Source organism: Bipolaris maydis (assembly GCF_028858645.1).
Source record: "Bipolaris maydis strain C4 unplaced genomic scaffold PSV08scaffold_7, whole genome shotgun sequence".
Taxonomy (NCBI): domain Eukaryota; kingdom Fungi; phylum Ascomycota; class Dothideomycetes; order Pleosporales; family Pleosporaceae; genus Bipolaris; species Bipolaris maydis.
The window spans coordinates 468,000-482,759 of record NW_027093863.1 but is presented as its reverse complement, the minus strand read 5'-3'; the positions used below and the strand labels follow the sequence as shown (position 1 = coordinate 482,759).

The window sequence follows — 14,760 nt, the reverse complement described above, 5'->3', positions numbered from 1 at the left end:
ACGGATGAGAAGGTGTGCATTGAGCGGTATGCATTCGGTTTCTAGAATTCGCGAGCTGAAGTATGGAGTGTACTTTATCTACACCGTCAAGATTCATGCCTGGACACCAGCGACCCAGCTTTAGTTCCATAAGCCAGTTCCAGGCCTCATCGTACGTAGAAACAGTCGTCTTTTCTCCGGGGATCCCACGTTTCCACTCAATGCCATCCGCCAAGTAAACAGTCATACTCTCATCCCATAACCCTCTCTCTCTTCTCAGCTTCCCTGCTCCTCCCCCTTGCTCTCCTGAGCATTCATAACCTTCAACCGAATCACCTCCTCCACCATCCTCACATTCTGCGCCTTCCCCTGCACCACCTGCTCCAAATCCTTCAAACTCTCCCCCAGATCCTTGACTTTCCTCTCGTAAAAGTCCTTCGCACCCGGAATATCTTTTTCCACGAAAAATCCTGTGCCCACGTCTACGAGCACGTGCTCATGGTCCGTCAGCTTGCCCGGCACGTACAGCGACGATGTGAGGGGCACGAGCAGCGGCTTGTTTGTTGTGCTGGCCGTGAGGCCCGTGGTTATCGAGGTGAGGCAGTCTTTGAATTTTGACTGGGCGGTGCGCAGCGATTGGAACGAGTTGGAGAGGTGGGTGAGTTCGGCGTCGAGTTGGGTTTTTAATTCTTGCAGGCGGGGGACGGGGAGGGAGGTTATTTCGACTGCGTGGTGTTAGCACTGTTTTGTCTCTCTTGTTGTTGTTGTTTTTTTTGTTATGTCTCATGAGTTTTCGGGGAATTGAGGAACAGAGAAGGAGAGAAATTTACTTTGGCCGGGTTGGGCGCCTTGCTTTGAGGCCATGGTGTGCGGGTTGGCGGTGGTGGTGGTTGCGCGGAGCTTTGCTGGGCGCGGGTTTGTGAAGGTCGGCGGAAAGTTTACATGGGCACGGTTTTGGCGGGGCGGGTTCGGTGTGGGGTAAGTAGTAGCTTGGTAACGTGAGAGCGTGTTGAGCTATGTCTCGTGCGCATGAATAACCATTGTAGCACTTTTAGGATTTACTGCTTATATCGTGATTCCTTGCTGAAATAAAACTAAGCACTTTCTTGTCAGAGTTTGCAGAATTAATAGACGATTGTTGATTCAAAATTTGCCTAGATCACGAAAAGTCGCACACGATGCCGCTCTTATGTTCTGGTAAACAACGCATCTGTTCTGCAATCAGAGTAGCTTGAATGGGTTATTGAGATATGAGATGCAATCATAGTTTAAGACTTAATTGCTCCCTTGGCTACCCTCTCATACTCCTCTTCATCCACGCCCTTGGCCAAAATTGCAACATCTTTCCCAGCCGTCCACTCCGCATCCACCAACACCTGAGCCAACCTATGATCCCAAACCCCGGACTTACGATATTGGCTCTGCTCCTTGGCCCATTTCCACAACAGACTGCAACCTTCGGGAACAAGATTTCCACTCTCATCACCAAAAACAAGGATGCTGAAAACATGAAGCTCGACTCCCTCGTTCATTTCATGGCACCATAGGTTGGTGGCGAGTTTTGAGACCATTTTTACATCGTGTGAGGATGTCTGGAGGTGATCAAGCTTTTGGCGGAAGAAGCTTGCGAAATCGGGTTCACGGGCTGCAATGCGTACTATGCCGTGATCTTCATGGCATTGGACGAGTTGGATCTGAGCTGGCTTCAGGGTTGTGTGGAGTTGAAAGTGATGTGGCTGGAATCCAGGCGGTGCCCAGTAGCTGGTCGTGGTTGCTGAACCGGTTTCTGTAGGAATGGTTATGAGGAGGGTATACGGGCGTGTTAGCCGTGCTAGATCTTGAGATTGGCTCAGATCCTGGGAGATTTAGCATAAATCTTTATATATAGAGTTGAGCCTTTACTAGGGATTGTACTGTTTTCTGCATTGCTATGGTTCTGACTACAACTTCATGTCACGGCGGGGAGTATTCAGATACATGGATGTGCTGGGGGGTAAAGATGCCAAGCGTGATGTAAGAAAGTACGTCAATTACATATGATCATCTGCATCGTCATCATAGGTCAATATCGGTTCTTTCTGCGTACATCTGTACAGCGATTAGAGTACAACTGCATGACATGGTATTGGTTGTCGTGTAAAACGTTTACGCGCGGCTGCACTGACTATGGTTCTCCATTCATCAACTAGTTTCATCTGGGGCCGAAGGGTTTAATCATGATGATGATTGAAGTATTTGGTATCATAGCCATAGAAAATCAATAGCGTGATATCTATCTCCTTTGTAAAGATGTGATGCTCCTGAAAGATTTGCAGTGTCGTAAGCGGGGTACTGAAGATACTCGGAAGCGACGGCATGTCCTGGAGCTTGACAGCTGAAGCTATTACATCACTGCTTATAATTGTTTAGCACTCCAAGCCCTATACCCGAATATCAATGTCCTTCCTTTTCTTGACTTCTTGCTCCTCATTCTCTTCTTTCAACTCCTGAATTTCTCTCTGTCGATATCGCATATCCTGGATTGATATATGTGCTCATAGAACCGATGAATAGAACTAAGGTCGGATTAAATGCCGGCTTGGATTACATCTTTCAAATGTTTTGAAAGTCTGAAACTGTGCTACAAGAGGATAGAAATATGTCAAGGTTCAGTTCAGTGCAATCATTTCAGCTCACGTGCTAGATTTCTTCCTTTAACCGTAGCCTAGACTTAGAGCAGAAGGGATATACTTGCCGTATAGAGGTATAGCCAAGCCTTTTTCTTCAACAAACTCTTGATAAGAGAAATTAATCATAACATATCCTAGTGTGCGAACAAAATTGGTGTATAGCCGTTGACACGGATTGATTCTTATAGTATCAAAGGATACTACTGTTAGTTGTACAGAAAGATCAGGGGCTTGACTTTGTATATGATACGCAATAAGGTTCAATAGATATCGTCGTGGTATCTGTCCCTGTATGCTCTATGGTAAGCGTAGAGTATAGTTTCGCGTGAAGCTGTGTTAAACAGATTGATTTTGCTATACCAGTGTAAAATTCAGTCTTGTCTCAATGTGTAGCACTAATTTATAAACTACATTACAATAAATCCTAAATATGACTTGTTAGTTTTGGAGTTTCTTAAAGCAATCTATGCTGCTCTAAATGTTTCTCGAATGTACCTTTGGCCCTTGATTAACTTATCACTTATTGAAGATTTAGTGAACGTAGACATGTTATTTACAAATTTACAGATAGATGTGAACGATCAAGGAGATTAGATGAAGGGAGATAATTGCTGTATTTCGTGTTAAATATGTTCTTTTGGATTGTGTTGGTTACAGGTTAATCTTGGGCTGGATAGTAGTTTTCACATGAACGTATACAGTAGTCCAAACATTGTGAATTTTAAACAATTACAAGGATAAAAAGTCGAAGATAGTTTGAAATACATTAAATACAGAATATGTAACTATAGGAGAATTTCTAAATGCAAAAGAACCGTTAGTGATTGTTCAAATCGTTTCTCATGAAGGTCCAATATCAGCTTTTGAATTCCAACAGGCATAGCACACAGTATACACTGACAGTACTAAGCTATAATGTTCTGCAACCACTCCAGAATCCAAGAGCCTTGTATCTTACTCACGACAGATAATGATATGAATATATCAAAAGAAAATCTACTTCATGCACACACTTGAAATCCTCACTACCAATCCACGAGTCTCAGTGGTACATAGATCCAGCTTGCAAAAACAGCATATACGCCCATCGATTGCAACATGGCTGCATAACGTCACACTGGCCCGCACACACGTCGTGCTCCGTTGAACTTTGGGTGGTTCCTGCATCACTCCTCAGCACCCAGAGACCTGGCATTAGCGTGGATCTGTACCCTCGGTCCCACAGATAAATTGCACAAGCACGTCTTGCCTCCATCCAGAACCTCGGCACCCCAAAACAACGGTCCCGAGAAACATGTACATAGCATTCTGCACCAGCATCATTGGAGCATAGTCTTCCTTCTTTCCAAGCAAAGAACCGGCAATCTAAGTGGCGTCTGACTTGACAATCTTTGCTTTGTCTCATCGAGATCCAACTTCCTGTGGCGTCTGAGCAGATTGGGAGATCTCCATTTCCACACTCTGATATTGTTTCTATCTCTAGACTATACCCACCTTGGTACGCACTTTGCTTTCACCACGGAGACACAATACAGACAATGCTTCAGAAGTCGGCTAGCCGACATACATGGATAGTATCGACAAGATTGTTTCATGTCTCGCCCTGTTTCCCCGATGTCTTTGGTTCACCGGTATATCCGAGAAAGGAAGAATAAAAAAACAAAAGAGCTTGGCATGGCACTGGTAGGATCGGTACCACGGTGATGGTGGGCGAAGAAACTTATTCCCTTTGCTTTGGGGACCCAAGGTCCTGGAGCTGACAGGGCCGCGCTTCCAGCTAGTTACTTACACGAAGCTGCATCTTCGGTTTGCCGAGCTGAGTGTTACAAAGAATGGGAGCTTGATCGTCATCTATGCGTACATGCAAGGTACCGGGTGTAACACCAGGTACTTGGTCAAGTGTTACCGCTGTCTTGAAAGTTACACACAACCAGCTGGTGCGAACCATGGACTTGGCAGGCTGGACGATTCTTTTTGCTTTCTTTTTGTCGCTTTTGGCGCCCAGCTGGCACGATGGAGAAGTTTATCCGAGTGTCGTGACGTGGCTGAATAAGAAACGGTAGATGTGACATTTGTAGCTATTGCCAAGTTGACCCAACTTGAATCGGGAAGTTGTCACGGCAGTGGCTTAGATCCGTCATCTCAGTGGACAAAAGCAGGCTCGTGGCGGTACGGGACGGCTTTTTTCAAAGGGTTGAGGGGTCCGTATCTGGTCCAAGACATGTCCATTACGGGGTACTTCGGTACCTGATTTTGATGTGAGCAACGGCCACCACTAGAGAAAGCCCCGTCTGCATTCATTGTTACACCTGCCACTGAGGCGTTCTGTTCCTCAGAGCGCTGAAGACAGTTTTTGTTACAGTGGTGCAAAAACAAGCATAGTCTGATGCGATGCGATCAGCCCCATTGAGCAACAGATGGCCAGAATACGAGAGCAAACTATGACAAAAGAAAAGGCACAGAGTGACGAATCGCCCTAGCCGAGCTGCGTCCAAAACCACGATTTTGTGAAACACTAGGAAAAAGAAAGCAGTACCATGTTTCATGGGTGACGCAAGGGCGTCCAGCCATGCCCCAGGATTCCCAGAGCGCAATTCACACATTTCCCATCTTGACCGGACCCGGATCTAGATTTCGATTTAGTGCATCCCCGCATGCACGGTAGGTAGACCGAGTCGCACATGTCAGCCGCCCAATGCACTCGACTCATTACCCCCCCGTCGCGTCTCTCACTCACCGATGACAAGCGGGGAAATCAATCTGCCTGCCCCTCAGCCATCCAGACATTCAGCTTGCACAAGCGGCCCCAACAAGGCGTTTTTCCCCTCTGCGCATTGGCAAATCGTCCAGTGTACTAGAGTACCAGTGGCTCAGAGGCTCCAAAAAATTGGGTTACGGTCCGGGACATGGTCGAAAAGGAAAAAGACAATCCACATGACAGCTCCAGCTTTCGGGACTAGTAAGGGAAACTCCCAAGCCTCAACAATAGCGCGAGTGCGCGCGTGCGTCGTGACTCACCTGCATCTTGCATCCGGGCCTGCATAATCCAGTCGGTCGAACCTAGCCTTGTCCGCGACATTGTCATCATCAGTCAGAAAAACAATGCCATGGTGTCTGTTTTGGGCTGGACAGGCGGGGGTGGGGTCTTAAAACGCAGGCGCAGCGGGTAAAGCAAAAAACTGCAATCTCGCTGTTGGATTGCCGACGTGCGGATACTGTTTATCTTGATTCCTGTGGAAGGACGGAACTTCGTTCCAGCCATACATCGCGTGCCGATGGTATCGTAGTAGGACGCGATCCTGCAACGGGCGGCCATGGCATGTCTAAGGGTTCACCTCATGATTCAGACGCCGCCGTCGCCTTCCCCTGCAAGCTGGACTAGCGCCGATGGTAGTAGCGCTTGGCGAGTAACTTGTGCTCGCACTTGGGAGCCGATCAGAGGATACGTAATGACATAACTGGGGGGCCTGAATGGCTGTGCAGTATGGTGGCGAAGGACAAGATAGAGAGTTCGTAAATTGAATGTCAACCTATTGGATCGGTTATAGTATTTGTCACATGGCGGCCTGCACATTGTTCCGTGTAGGCTTGAAGTCGTAGAGAGCTGTCGTAGTGCTAATCCTTAGCATATGCCTGCTCCATGGTGATCCTTCTTACGGTTCGTATGTTCCTAATCATCTCTCTCATTATACCTGTGCTTAGCTAGCTTGGGCATATCGATAACATCACGTGAGCCCTCTCGAACAATGAGACATGTCCCACATCTCTGGTATATTTGACGAGACTAGACATATTTCGAAGAATCTACCCCTATTCACTCAATCATATTTTGAGTTTGTTGAGCTAGATGGTGACGTAAATGATCCATTTAGAATATCAGTGTCGACTCGTCACTGTCGAGTAATCCACGTACCAGAACTTCATATTGATATCTTCCAGCTTAAGAATATCATCTATGAGAAGACGGGGTGTGTAGAAAATGTGGTATTTTCTCCGTGGATAAATGTCAGTTTCAGGGGCGTCTTCAACCGCTGTTTGGAATCTCAGGTCACGGCTTGTGACTACAGGGGCGCTACAAAAGCCTTGGCCATAGTTACTGTGACAGCACTAGCTATGAAGACTTGAAAAAGAACAAAGACAATGGCAATAAGCGACATGAATGTGGAACATCATCTCCATCTGACGAAAATAGACACTCCGACTCCGTAATGATCTTACACCTCTCAACCCTGCTCCAACGACCAGATACGGGCTTTTCATTTCTTCCCAGCCATCCAATCCCATCTCCAATTCTTCGTAATTGAGAATATCAACAACTCACCGCTTATCCACCAACATATAACCCTGCACATAGAGATGCCAGAAGAAAGCATTGAACCGCTCTATTGCATGATACATCCAGCAAAGGTCAGCACTAAGCGTGAATGGAATGCCAAGACGCGAGCGGCGGCGCTAACCCGGTCAGCGCAGTGTGCAATAGATTAGACATTGAATGCCGAACACACTTTGGATATCAAAGAAGAAATGTCAACCTTGTGCATATATGCGTGTCAGATTGCATAGCGCATAATAACAAGAAGATCCACGCAGTGTTGAGTTACGATGCAGCAATCCACATACAGTCTAGACTTTGAACACATTAGCAAATCAGGCATCCCAACTACTAGTGGTTGGTGTAAATAAGCGTACGAAACCATAGTCCGTGACGCGCCAGACAAATGGATATACACTGTGTCTACCATCGCATTTTGCCCAGCCAGTCAGCTTTATTCAGACCCCACAAATCCCCAGGATAAGGAGAATTGAGCTGACCACAGCTACTATCTCCAACTCTAAATTGCTACCTAAATCGCAGATCTCAGAAAGCTAACTTGACTAGCGATAAGGACTCGTTCCGAATAAAATAGAACTCTTTGGATACCTCATCATCATCACTAGGAAATAGTACTTTTGCAGACATGGTATACAAATTCATTCATTAGCTACAACTGCCGAGTTCTCCACGTAGTTTGTGTGATCAATTGGTATCGGACCGCGTACATGTGCGACCCTTTTCTTAACTTTCTTACTGCGTGTCTTACGAGACGGACTTTGGTCTGCAAGGAATGCAATGCAAAAGAAAGACCGCGTTCAGGGTGTTGTATAGTGACTTGGTCAAAGTCATTGCTTACATCGGCGCCGGACGTCTGTATAGACCCTGCTTGAAAAAGGTCGTTAGAAACGAAAGAGAACTTGAAGATATTGCTATCATCTCGAAGAAAATGTATACTGGCATCCATTCCAACAACATAAACATTCTTCCTCTCTGTTTTCCTATATACACTCACACATTACCTTGTCTTCTTCTCGATCAACATGAAGAGCTTTACTCTCATCACCCTAACCGCCCTGGCGGCCTTTGCCTCGGCTGCCCCAGCGCAACATGAAGCGCTAGCAGAAAGACAAGTGTTCAGGCCAGGGCCATCACGACCCAGATGTGACTCATGCAACCCCTTGGTTACGACTGTTCAATATAGTCCTAGGCTCAGAGTTGCAACGTTTGTAAGTAACGACACTCTCGTTAAATCTGACCCCACATATGAGAGATGGGGTCTACATGTATTCTAATATTTAAATGCTGGCCTGATTTGTGCAGACCAATTGCATTACTTGCTGTATAGTTTAGGGCTTAGGACGAGAACGAAGGGTACCAAACTGATCGGATGTGAGATACGGTGCTATCCACGAGCAATTGTACATCGCCTCACAGGTTCACTAGAGAGCTAGCTTACCAGCGATTCGTCTTCACCAACAATACATTATCTTCTGCATACTTATCCCCACTCCCGTGTCTGTCGTATACGGACATCTTCCAATTATGCCTTCATGTGATCTTGATGAATCCTGCACAAAGAGTGGAGGTCACCATCAGGCCATGTCCAACATCCAGTCAATGACGCAGCGCCCTCTGTGTGGATGGGTAATATAATAAAACCCGCGATTAGCCACCGCGCCATGCAAAGCACCTTAGCCAAGGACCGCCTGCAGAACAAGGGTTCAGCCACATTACACGTCGAACCCCAGCAGCACCTGCTTTCTCTGGCCCAAAGCCGGGTGCAAGCATAACGTGGCACAAAGATACGCAGCGGCAAGGTACTCGCAGGACGATGCAGGGCCCGCTTGTGGAGAAAGCAAGAGGCATAGGAGGCAGGGAAGGAGGGAAAAGAGTGTGAGTGGAGAACCAACGGAGCGACTAAACTTGATCGATGAAATGCCCTAGAGTCCATGTAACATAGTCTCCGACCACCCCTCCAAGCCCATGATAGGGAACACGACAAAGAAGAAAAAGTAGCGAGCGAGACAGAGACAGAGGCAATGGCGACATGCTAGCTTACACCGACCAGGCCCACGATCGTTACGTAGCATCAATCATTCGGCGCGGAATTTTGCTCCGAACAGAAATAAGAAATAAAAGACATGCCAAAAGCAATCAAGACTTACATGCTGGGCGTCAGCAAAAAGAAACAAAACCGATAGACTGGGTACAACGCAAACAAAATTGTGCACCAACCGCAAACTCAAATGAAGAAAAGAAAAAAAAAACTTCTTGTCGCAAAAAGACTGTTGGCGGGTAAGATGTGTATTGCACAAAAAACGGTCAGATTATGAACCACAGATAGAATCTTGTTCGCTCACCGGACAAAACCCCTGTTGCTCATTTACTTCGACGTTCAGCGTACCTAAAATGACTAGAGCGCAAAAGCAAACCCCTACCCTCCCTCCCCCAAAAGTGGTAAACAAGGGCAACGCCAAAAAGGCTGGACAGTGGCGGCGAAGGAGGGGGAGGCGGGGGAAGCGAAGCAGAGACCCGAGGTAACGATACACAACAAGTACGTTGAGCCGCACAACACGCGGGGGACCCGTCCGCCTGGAGAGCAAAAGAGAGCAAAGAGGCAAAACAGAAGAAGAAAGGCCGGAGTAGATCCGACAGGTCGCAAAGCCCAACCCCCCTCAAAAAATCCAGAACTCCCGGGCAGAATTTCTCAGGTTGCACTATTCGAGTCTATGATTTCTTTTTTTCTCTCCCCCCAACCTGGTAGGCTCTCGCCGCACACGCAAGCGCAAGCTGCCAAGCAAAAGTTGGTCGAATAAAAAAACTTGACCAATTAGATAACGCTAATTAAGAGAGTGGGAGAGGGAAATGCAAGAAAAAAAAGGACTTGTGTGATTCATTCGTAGACAACCCGACAAAATGAAAAGAAGAAGAAGAAGAAGAAGAAGGAAAAGAAAAAGGCTAGCTACGGACAACGACGGATGACAACGCCACAAAAACAAGCTGATTGGGTTTTAAGGTTTGAAAGGGTACGAGAATGGAGGGGGAGGGGGGGGAGGGGCGATATGGAGAGATAGAGAGTAGAGAGTAGAGAGAGAAAGAGGGAAAGAAGGCAAAGCTTGCATATTCCAATGACATGCCTCCCCCCGAATAGCCGAGCCCTTGATTGCGCAAGTCCATGATGCATGGCCTTTGGTGGTCTGAGCGGCGTTGCCGCCGTCCGTTCCCGCATCCGTTCCACGATCTGTTGCAGAACCCATGTACCATGCCTGCTCTTTCGCCGCTTCGAATGCAGGTTGCAAGAGTGGTCCCCCCCTCCCTCCCCCCCCCCAGTCGAACATGCGTGGGCTGCGGTGGGACTGCGCGCTTGTACTCATAAGATGTTGTCATTTGCAGATCGATAAAGCAATCCCTCCGGGATGGGCCTTTTTTTGTGAGACGGACAAAATTTCTGGGGTGCAGCACATGGTGAGACGACTTTGCTTGGTACCTTTCATGGATGCTACTTTGGCTAGGCGCATATAGGCACATGTCCGAACACCAAACGTTACTTGAGCGTAAAAAAATCTTATCTCGCGCAAAACGGGGTGGAGATTACTATTAAGGGAAGGATGCAAAAGGCCTCCGGCTATGTGTTTCGAGCCCCCAAGTAGTGCCTGTCTAGACGTTCCTTGAAAATCCCTACCCTTAGCCCATGCCAAAAGCATAGAGCCTATTCCCTCCAATATACAATGATGCCTACGACTGTAAAGCAATACCACAGGAAAAAAAAGAACACAAATAAACAAGGTGCGGGGAATCTGAGGGGAATCTTGTGCAAAGCGATAACTAAACCACCACTAATGAGACGGATACAACGGGGGGGGCAGCTAATACTTGGAGAAAATTGCAGAAGATAAAAGAGCAGTAGCAAGAAGATGTGACAATCTGACCAAGAGCGGCGCCACTAGCGATGCAATATAGAGAACTCTGCCAGAGTATCCAATCGTCCGTCCTGCTCGCACTGAACCCATGCAATTACTGTCAAGCCGCGAAAGGAAAAAAAACTGGGGAAGTCGGTTCCATGCCAAGCAGAGTAGCATGAACTGACCTTGCGAATATGGTCGCTGAATAGAAGGTGCGTTTCAAAAGTCGCAAATATACGGGAGTTGGAGCCGCCGGGTCCCGGATAAAAGAATAGCTCCCCATACCGCCGGGTCTATGATGCTATTGTATCATCTTCGTTGCTTGGCGTACTCATAACCAGCTCGTGTATCGTAAGGTCATTGTCGCCGATGAGTAGGGGAGCCAAGTGGGGCGCAGGGTTGAATGAGCGTAGTGTGCGAGATGAGACGAAAAGCAAACAGTAGGTGAATATCGTAGCGACTGGCTCTTGGCATGACATGAATCTAAATCAGTAAACGCCGCGGGCTTCCGGGAATCATATCAGTCCAGAGCGAACTAGATGAGTGTCCATGCAATCTCCAGTGACGGACATGGCGTCGCAGTGCAGGGCCTGCATTGCGATTGATGAGGCTAGGCTGGACAGAACTAGCTTCCCCTAGTAAGATGACCATCCTCCTTGTTGAGAGGCCTGAGGTGGTGCCCAGCCAGGCATGCCAGGCTGCTGAGTAGCAGCGCTCTGCTGTTGCATGAATTGGTGAGGGCTCGGGCTAGGCTGGTACGGATTTTGACCCATTGCCTGGTACCCGCTGTCTCCACCAGGCATGGAGCCGCCCATGGCTCCCATGGTCTGGTATTGCTGAACGGGAGTGCCATGCATCGAGGCGCTACTTTGAGCGTGGTGGAGCTGCGGCGAGGCGTGCATCTGAGATTGCTGAGGAAGTGGCGACTGCTGAGGAGGGCGTTGAGCATATTGTTGCATGTTGTGCTGCTGAGAGAGGGGAGATGGCTGTGAAGGTCCTTGCCACATGTGCGATGGTGGATAACCATGCCCCGTGGTCTGTTGGACGCTGGGGAGCATACCTCCAGGCCCCATGCTTGAGGCGTTCATTCCTTGCGGCATGCCGATGCTCGGTGGTCGACGGTGCATCTGGTCCGGTCGGAGCGGAGTGTGCTGTTGAGCCATGGGTGATGGGACCATGTTGTTCTGGGGCATGGTTTGCGGGCGGTAAGGTTGCGCACCCATGGACTGCCCTGGTCTTTGTGGCGTCTGTGCTGGCATGCCGTATTGACTTCCTGGCATGGTCACAGATGTCGAGGATATGCGCGGAGACTGAACAGCCTGTGAGACTTGTGGAGCATGCTCTCCCTCGGCGGTTCCTGGGCGGTTCGGCTGCACCGGCGGCTCATGTGGACGTGTCCAGACGTCGTTCAGGTACTCTTTTCGGTTCTTACGTTGCTGTTCGAGCTGCTTGTTAACCTCGGCCGTCTGCGCAGCTGCATTGAGGATCTCGCCAGATGGGCTTGGCCTCGTCATGTCTTGGTAGGGGGTACCCTGCAGTTCGTGCCGTGGGCGTTGAACACCACTGTAGTCCCGAGGCTGTAGGTCGGCGGTGGCTCGGTGACTGTATGCATCCGGGGCTGTGGTCGGCATGCTTCCTGGAGCGGGGTTGAGACCACCAAATGGCTGCAGAGGATTGATTGCAGAGCCTAGATAATCTTGATTGTTACCCGTATAGGCTCCAGGATGGGCAAAGGCCATGGCGTTAGCGTGGTTGGCTTCGGCGGCGGCTGCTTCTCTTGCCTTTGCTGCGCCAGGTCTCTTTTCTCCTGCAGCATCTTCCTCGGTGAAGCCTTGTTTCCTAGCCTTGCTCTCCCAGTAGTCGTCGCGTACGCGCCGTCCGTTGACAATCAGTCTGCTGCCAAATTGCCTGAACATGGAGCGGGCGGTCACGATGGCAATCTGCCTGGAACGGTAAGAGTAAGGAAGAATTTCCTGGTGAATAAGGTCATCCTTTTCGGCCTGGGTGGCAATGATCTTGTACAGCGATCGGTTCTTGTTAAAGAGTAGATACGAGTCTCGGTATCCCAAAACGCGTGCGCACTCAGTGGCAAGCATGAAGAGCTTGTCAGCTCGGTTGGGCACAAAGAAGGTACGGCATCGGTATTCGCGCCCATCAAGCGGGTGGCCGGTTTGCGTCACCTTTCGCTCTCCCGCCTCGTCGATTTCGCGCGGGATGTATTCGTCGCCTTCTGCATTGAGCTGATCAGTCGTATGGTCGCGCACAGTGGGCAGCGCCTTGATGACTGTGGGCTTGGCGGGCGTCGCTTTGGCAGGTGGCGACGCTTGGGGAGGGGAAGCTTTAGGCAGCGATGTAGCCTGCAGCTGGGGGGTTTGCACGGGCGGCGCAGCGCCTGAGTGCTGCGATGGAGTCTGCGGAGGTTGGGAGCCGCGGTTGGGAGAGCCGCCATACGGGGGTCGCGCGGCGGCGCCCTTTGAAGGGCGGCCACGACTGCGCTTGTTGTTTGGAGTGTCGTCGCCCTGCAGCTCGTAGCTGGTATCGGGGGAGCGACTGCGCTTCAGGCCGCGCGATTGTTGCTGTTGCTGTGCGACAGACTGTGGGGGGCCGGAGAAGACATCTGGCCAAGGTCAACAATTACTCGCGGGAGGCTGCGTCGGATGTAACAGAGACGCGCAGGCCGGTGCGAAGGAAAAGGGCAGCTGTGAGGGGGGGGGAGGGGACGCGACTACTTACGCGACGGGTCAATGGTACCGGAGTCCATGATGCCGTTTCCAATGCCACCATTTGACATGATTTGTATGGGCTGTTGCACATGCACTGAGTACATCCAGGCGGCGCGGGAGCGACCGAGCTCGAGGGAAGCTTCCGTCGAGCGTCGTGAAGCTCAGGGAGGTCGGGCCCAATCGGCGCAGGGAGGTTAGTAGGGCTAGGCGCACAACGGGCTTGAGCTGTGGGCGGCGGTCATGTGCTGGTTGGTGATGGAGAAGGACGGGGTGTCGATGCGGTCGAACCAAGATTGAGGTTGGGGCGAGAGAGGCGAGGGCGAGTTGGAGGGCGCAGGTGGGGCCAAGGCTCGGACAAGGGCACGCGCTTCGTGTTTTGGCCAAAGCAGCGAGAGGCCGAGTTCAAGTACGGGCAAGTGTGGGCAAAGGCGACGGCGTCTACTTGTTCGATGCACGAACAGGTGGCACAGCCCAGGATTGCGGAGGAATATGTAAAAAAGGCACGGGTTGGCGACGGCGACGGTCCGCGCGTGCTGATCGATAGACACTAACAAGGCGTTAAGTTTGAGTTTCAGGTGTTGGCGCAGAACAAAAGTGCGTCGCGCGCCCGGTCGCGGTGCGCGATCAGTGCCCGTGGACAGGAGCCGACGGTGGAGCAAAAAGACGCCACGTGAGATGCAACCCAAGGCGTGTGTCTGCGAGCAGCCGCTGTAAGGGTGACTTGCAGCACTCGAGCGCGCGCGCGTTGCGTTGCTGGCTAGGGCGGGATGGGTCCTGGGGCGGGAGCGCGACCAGGCCGGGCAAGCAGGGCAGCTCGCTCGCACGCACGCACACACACACACATACACACACATACGCGTGCACACAGGAACGAGTGTACGAGCACCGGAGCGAACGGCTGGGGGATATGGGGGGTTGGGGGGATGGGGGGTGGGAGCAGACGAACCTTTGGCAGCGACAGGCTGTCTAGCCAGCGACGACGACTGGGGGGCCGCGGCGTATGTAGGAGCAGGACCCCGGGCGTGGTTGGCAGAGGGATATGGACGGATAGGGATGGGGATGGGGAGGGGAATGTAGAGAGCAGCGGAGCGTCGTCGTGGGCGCGGCTATTCTGGCCGAGGGGACAGAGGGCAGACAGAGGCTGGGTGGCAGCGAGGCGGGCAAGAGGCGAG

At 50.3% G+C, this 14,760-nt stretch overlaps 3 protein-coding genes across 3 annotated transcripts; 1 reads left to right on the top strand and 2 right to left on the bottom strand.

The window, feature by feature from the left end:
* Positions 1–6: 6 nt before the first annotated feature.
* On the bottom strand, positions 7–900 carry PSV08DRAFT_202493 (Prefoldin). The gene is made up of 2 exons (XM_014227300.2): positions 810–900; positions 7–704 (listed from the first exon to the last, which is right to left on the bottom strand). Exons 1-2 carry the CDS (start codon positions 841–843, stop codon positions 256–258), a joined length of 483 nt encoding a protein of 160 aa, XP_014082775.1. The 5' UTR covers positions 844–900; the 3' UTR covers positions 7–255.
* Positions 901–8,003: 7,103 nt separating this feature from the next.
* On the top strand, positions 8,004–8,860 carry PSV08DRAFT_247360 (uncharacterized protein; the record flags this gene model as incomplete). The annotated part of the gene is made up of 2 exons (XM_066092349.1): positions 8,004–8,189; positions 8,633–8,860. 2 exons carry the CDS (start codon positions 8,004–8,006, stop codon positions 8,858–8,860), a joined length of 414 nt encoding a protein of 137 aa, XP_065949091.1.
* A 2,411-nt stretch (positions 8,861–11,271) lies between these two features.
* On the bottom strand, positions 11,272–13,727 carry PSV08DRAFT_390404 (chromatin remodelling complex Rsc7/Swp82 subunit-domain-containing protein). Its single transcript, XM_014227302.2, has 2 exons — positions 13,599–13,727; positions 11,272–13,482 (listed from the first exon to the last, which is right to left on the bottom strand). The coding sequence occupies exons 1-2, from the start codon at positions 13,690–13,692 to the stop codon at positions 11,501–11,503; spliced, it is 2,076 nt and encodes a 691-aa protein (XP_014082777.2). The 5' UTR covers positions 13,693–13,727; the 3' UTR covers positions 11,272–11,500.
* Between the last annotated feature and the right edge of the window lie 1,033 nt (positions 13,728–14,760).